General features: G+C 47.1%; 1 protein-coding gene across 1 annotated transcript; it reads right to left on the bottom strand.

Annotated features, from left to right (window-relative positions):
• Positions 1 to 804: 804 nt before the first annotated feature.
• On the bottom strand, positions 805 to 2,389 carry CRH (corticotropin releasing hormone). Its single transcript, XM_045007773.1, has 2 exons — positions 2,254 to 2,389; positions 805 to 1,678 (listed from the first exon to the last, which is right to left on the bottom strand). The coding sequence occupies exon 2, from the start codon at positions 1,661 to 1,663 to the stop codon at positions 1,139 to 1,141; it is 525 nt and encodes a 174-aa protein (XP_044863708.1). The 5' UTR covers positions 1,664 to 1,678; positions 2,254 to 2,389; the 3' UTR covers positions 805 to 1,138.
• Positions 2,390 to 6,248: the final 3,859 nt, after the last annotated feature.

Below are 6,248 nucleotides of genomic sequence, written 5' to 3'. Positions count from 1 at the left end.
GCCAAGCGTGTGGCTTAATCCCCGCAAAACTTCATGTAAAATAGTTCTCAGGTGCAATAATTTTCCAGCTCCTTGGGGTTTTTTTAATTGCATCCCTGTAAACCCAGCACAGCCGCCCTCATTTTGTTTAAATGGGAGACAAGAAAAATGGGGAGGGAGATAGACTGGCTGTCTGAACGACAGGTTTTAGATTGGAGTCATTTTCTTTTAACAGAGCTGAGTTAAACAATTGAATTTGGGAGCGGAGAGTGAAAATGCTGCTAAGTACCCTGATAGATGCATTTTCTGTACATGTAGTGCATGCGGTGTTAAAGAATATAACCGGGAGAAAGCATAAATATCCCAGAGACCCTTGAAATGCAGTAAAGTCCTTTTACAGACCCAGACCCTTAGCTGTATCCTCAGGACATACCCTTAGCAGTGTCCTGTAATTGACATATACTCATCCTACACCTCTCTCCTCTTGAGCTATCAGCGTGCAAGTTATTGACCAATCCTCCGTTTCATTTCAGCGCTGTTAGGGGCTGGTGGGTGTAAAAAAAACCCAAACAAATAGCTCAGGAAAAGCTTTTTTTAATACATACCGAAAGGAAACCCCTGCTGAATCTAGAAGACCATAAGGCAAGAAAGTCTATAAAACCACAGTTACTTTGCAGCTTTTATTAAAAATATAAATATTAAACATTCTCTTACACAACAAAATTGACCGAGCGCTGAAAAGATGTTTTATTACGGACATGGTACAGGAAAAAGTTGAGTCGCAGTAGCTTACAGAGATCCCCCCACACCCACACCCACACACAAACACACACCTTTTCCCACAAGAAAAGTATCTCTCTTCTCCAACGGCTTCTTTGAAACCTTTCTTCCGCTGTCCCCCTCCTAAGTAGCGATGTCACTAGAACAAGTCTGAAATGGAGAAATAAAGGTCGGAAAGTTACAAATGACACTTTTCTCGTCACTGCACGGGAATACACTGCTGTGCATGCTAACCAAGGGCCATGGGCTCTGTTCAGCGTACACCCTCTATGTTAAAGCTATAGAAAAATAAAGAGATGACATCAGAGCAGCACTATGGTATATAATACTGTATCGTTTTGTGCTAACTGCAGAATCTCTTTGGCAAGGCGAGGCCGCTTCATTTCCCGATGATCTCCATCAGTTTCCTGTTGCTGTGAGCCTGCTGCGCTAACTGTTCGGCTCTGGCCATTTCCAAGACTTCTCGGAGGAGGTGGAAAGTCAGATCCAGGGAGATCGGGGGCTCCTCGGATCGCTTCTCCCTCTCCATCGCCTCCCCGGGCAGGCTCTCGGCTTCCCCCTCCCCGGGGCCCGCCGCACTCTCCAGCGAGCGCTCGGGGAGCTGCTGCAGCTGTTGCACCGCTGCTCGGAAAAAGTTGGCGGCGGGGGCGCCGGGCGGTAGGCGGCTGCTGCTGCTGGAGGCGAAGAAGGAGGCGGCGGGGCTCTTGTTGAGGTTGCCCAGCCGCAGGAAATACTCTTCTCCCAGGCGGAGCAGCACGGGCAGGCTCGGCGGCGGCTGGAGGAAATCTGGCGGCAGCGGAGCGCTGGCGGCGGCGGCGGGGCTCTTGCTGAGGGCTCTGCAGTCATGGCAGGGCAGGAGAGCAACCAGCAGGATCCCTGTGGAGACCAACAGCTGGAGCTTCATGATCAACGCCCAGATCTGCAGCGGGGGACAGAAGCGGGGGGAGGGCGGGAGGGGAAGGCGCGGGCGGGGAGAGAAAACCTGCCGCGTTGGAGTTAGACGGTCGGGACGGGAGCGCACAGCCCGGTGGGTGCGGCTGGCCGCCGGCCGACCCCAGCGAGGGAGCCGCTCGGGCCGCTGTCCGAGGTGCTGAAAGGATCAGCCGCCCCCTGCGCCCCCGGGCTCTGGCCCTGCCCCGGGCGCGGGGGAGCTGCTCCCTTCTCCGGCTGGCGTCTCAGAGGCGCTGGCAGGAGCAAGCCCCCGGCGGGCCCAGCGCCGCAGCACGGCCAGCAAGCGAGGGCCCGCAGCCAGCCGGGGCCGGGCAGGGAGCTAGTGTCCCGTTTAAAGACGCACCGCGCCGCGGCTGCTTCCCAGGCCATGTTCCCCCCGCCCCCGGCCCCGAGGTCATTGCTCCCTCCCGCGGGACCCCCGGGAGCTGGTTTGCCAGGCTCCTTGGAAGTCTCTGCAGCCGCTTGTCAGCCAGAGCCGCACAGCTGCACCCGGGCAGGCAGAAGTTTGCTCGGTTGCGGCTCAGGCCGGTGATCGCTGCCTACCTCAGAGATGCCGCTGCCGGTTCGTAGGGCAGGTGGAGTCTGTCCGCACTGGGGGCTGGCGAGGTCCCGCTGTCACTCTGTCCGTGCCGCCTCTTCCCCAACTTGTGATCCGATTTTCTCCTAATCAGAGCCTGGGTGCGTGATTTTATAGCGTAGACCCTCTTCTGGAATCACGCAGCACTTGCCTAATAAGCTGACGCTTTCTTGACAGCCCGATTGCGTGCCCCGATCCACTGCTGAATAAATCATGGGGGCCCTTTCGGAGCAGCAATGGGCAGAGTTTTGCTATCACAACACAGAATCTCACATCCAATTATATCAACAGATATTTATCGCCTCGTTAGTGACGTCAGCCGGAGCTGGGTCGGGGGAGCTGAGCAGGGCGCTCTCCCATTGACAAAAATCCTTGAATGAGATTTCCCAACGGGGGCTGAAAGCAACAGCGACCGACTTCTTACTATGAAAGGCCGAGCGGGCAGAAAACTTTCCACTCTAGTCCCGCATGTGAAGTACCTGCTGTCAACCCGGATCCAGAGCCGGGCAAGGCTGCTAATCAGATTCAGAGCTTGCACCCTGGCTTTGTCAGCCTCCCCAGCGAACATCTAGTCAGTTCTAATGCCAACACAGCTCATCGCCAGTACCAATTTATATGTAAGAACAACAAGTAAAACACCCTCATAGAAAAGTCCCGATAAAGGACCCCGAGGCGATATTTTACCAAGATTTCCCATCTCTAGCTCGATGAGAGGTCCGAGATGCTAATCTCCAGTTGAATCTCTTAACACACTTAGCTGGTCTGAAAAATTAATAATTGGTAACATACACTCAAGTTAAATTTCCAGTAAAGCGGGAGGTAAAATCCAGCCAATGAGACTCAGGCACTAATGTGTTTTTATGGGAAACCTACTGTTTGAAAACACATAAGCGACATCAAACTGTGATACACAAGATCTGCTGTCGGGGTGTCAGGTTTGCTAGTGTCTGTGTTTGCAAGTCGTAGGGCTAACGTTACCGCTTCAGGACGCATCTGTTAGAGAAATCAACGCCTGCATTTGCAATTAACTTGAAACGATCAGATCGGTGGCAGGTAGGAAGTGTTATAACTAAGTCTGTTGAAGTGTCTTATTCAAAAAACCCTGCAAACGCGACAGTTGCCATTAGGTTGTACATTAACCGTGTGATCCGAATTTCTGTATTAACAGTGAGTCAATCAACCTACATATAACGATCGGGATTTATGGAAACGTCCCCTTTTCTTATCTCTTGTTTTCTGCTTCATCGGTGAGATGTAAAGACGCCTTGCGATCTGTGCATACCAGGCTGACATTATTTTCCTATTGAAAAAACGTTGGCAGTTTCACGAGACCCTTGGTTTTGCCGTCTAGAAATTAAAAGCACATGAGTGAATGGCTGTTAAAACGCATTCAGTGGCATTTGAGGGCAGTTGTCTGGATGAAAATGATACTATTGTGTTTGATGATACACTTGTTTCTTTGCTGCGCGGCAATCAGAAGCGCTCTTCAAGCCTTTATGCAGTTGATCAGAACTCAGGCAGGCTGTGAGGAAGGGTTGTGAAGGGATGTCGTGCACGTTTCGTCGCAGGCACAGTCGCCAGCGGGATGCTGCTGTAGTGCCTCAAACAAAAACTAGAGACCCATGAATTTATGATAAGAAAAAGAAGAAGCCTCGATTAACTCGGGTTTAAATGATGCCGTTGGTTAACTGTTGCTTAGACAGAAACGGCTTGGTATGTGGAGGTTTTTCACCCTTAGTTCGTGACAAATAACGTCGTTTTAATGGATTAAACAATCAAATTATTTAGATGTATAACAAAAAAAGGGGGGTAATGTGCTCTAGGCATCATTGTAAAACTGCAGTAACAAGGGAAAAGGTAACCACACACGCTCCTTCTAGAAGTCAATTTAATGTTATTTTTGAAGCACGTCAATACTGGGTAGTGTTAGATACCATCCCCCTGGGGAAAAGTGACTTCAGTCCCAAGTCAGTGAGTTCTTTCAGTCCCCTCGTGTATTATTTTATTTGATTGTGTTTGTATTACTGTAGCACTTAGGAGCCCTAGTCATGAACCATTGTGCTAGGTGCTGTACAAAGACTGTAGAAAAGGAAGACTCGATTCTCTAGGAGCCAAAAGTCTAATCTGAATACATCTTATGCTGGTGAAATTACAACTAATATTAAAGCGCATATCACTATATTAAGATTATATTAAAGGAGAACTTTCATATTGCAGCAATTTTGGGAAAACAGATCACTGATTTAAAAAGATACTGGCAAATATTTCTCTGAGTTCCTGGTGTTGGTTCACCTACTTCCTCACAGACAGAATTCTCTCTTTGCATGATCCTGCAGCACCAAAACTTGCTCTTATGGAAATGAGTGCAATTCATTTGTGATATCATCTTGGGTCAAATTCCGATGTCATTTACATGAATTCAGTCCCCACAGACAACACACTTTGGCCCTTTCGGGATCCCACTGGAGGCGCAGTAGGGCTGTAAGAGACTTAAATACAAGGGACCAAATGCTGCCCTCTAAACTGTGTGAAGAACCCCACTGATATCAGTGCATACCTGAGGGCAAACTTGCCCCAAATAGCTTTACTGGGTACCAGGAAAGCCCTTAAGCAGAAGCAGAAATTACCTATTACCTTACCTTTACCCTTACCTTTAAGCTTTTCTGAATCAGGGTCTTAATTAGCAATGGAGGTGGGAACATTATGAAAAACATCTGAATGGTAAATGGATTTCAGTTTCCAGTTGGATGTATGAAAAAGCCTATCTGTGAGGCATAAACATACCAAAAGAAGGCAAGTTTTGATGGTGTAAGTTGGCACAGCTCCATTAACGTCAATTGCATTATGCTGATTTCCACCAGCTTATTATCTGGCCTTCTGAGTTTAGAATTCCATCTTCAAACCCATTACCCTCTAGAGGAACATGCCTGAAATCCAGGTGTTTGAAATCCAAACTCAGACCTGAATCCAAATTTCACAAGTGGACCTTACCTTTATAATGGGTAGAACCAAAACCCCACCCCACATCCAAGACATTTTTGTTGGTTCAAACTGCTGATCACATCTTGGGCCCTTCTGTAATTATAGTTCAGAATTGCAACTTGCCCTTAGGTATTGCAACTTGCCAGCCCTCTGTCTTTGTTTTTTTGTCTAGATTGTAAGTTCTTTGAGGCAAGGACTGTCTCTTCCTGTATGCTTGGCTGGCATCTGAGGGGCAGACTGTGCTAATCTTAGTTGCCCCTCTAGATATTACTATTAATAACTCATCTAAACATTTATAAGAGTTTCATAACAATAGGAATATCTTGCCCCAAAAGTAAGTTTGTAAAATAATAAGCAATGCACAGAATTATTATATGAGGTCAGATCCAGCAAGAAGCTGAACATCTTCTGAGAGGCACTATACATCCTTAGCTCCCATTGTGTCTATCCACTAAGCTATTTTTAAAACCATATATAATAAACAACTGGAAAAACAGAAATAACAACATAACACAGGCAGCTTTGCATGCCCATTAATGTGTGTTAGCTCAGGCAGTCATGAACTGAAACACATATGATAACAAAAACAGAAAGGCACGCATCTTGTAAATAGAAGAGAAGCTATTTGGATGTTTTTATAGTATGATAGCACAACTTACACTGATGTTTACAAGTGGTTCACAGAAACAGGAGCTAAGTTTGATCAAATGATAGCGGATGTAAAACGTACTTTTTAAAATGGGACTCTAGATGCAAGCTGGAGTGTTTGTTGTCATAACATCACCATTTTCAGTCTGTGGTATATTTGAAAAGGACATGAAGCCTATTATAGTGTGATCACAGAGCTAAAGAAGATGAAGTGCTGATATGAATGAGGTTCCAAGTACAATGGATGAGCTCCAATGGAATTATGCAAATTGAAACCAGCTCAAGATCTGACCCAATAGATTTTATATTTGATATATTTTAAGTTAGATAT

This window comes from Mauremys mutica, chromosome 2, assembly GCF_020497125.1.
Source record: "Mauremys mutica isolate MM-2020 ecotype Southern chromosome 2, ASM2049712v1, whole genome shotgun sequence".
NCBI classification, from domain to species: Eukaryota; Metazoa; Chordata; order Testudines; family Geoemydidae; genus Mauremys; species Mauremys mutica.
Note: the sequence above shows the minus strand (reverse complement) of the source record. Positions and strands in the feature narration are given on the sequence as shown.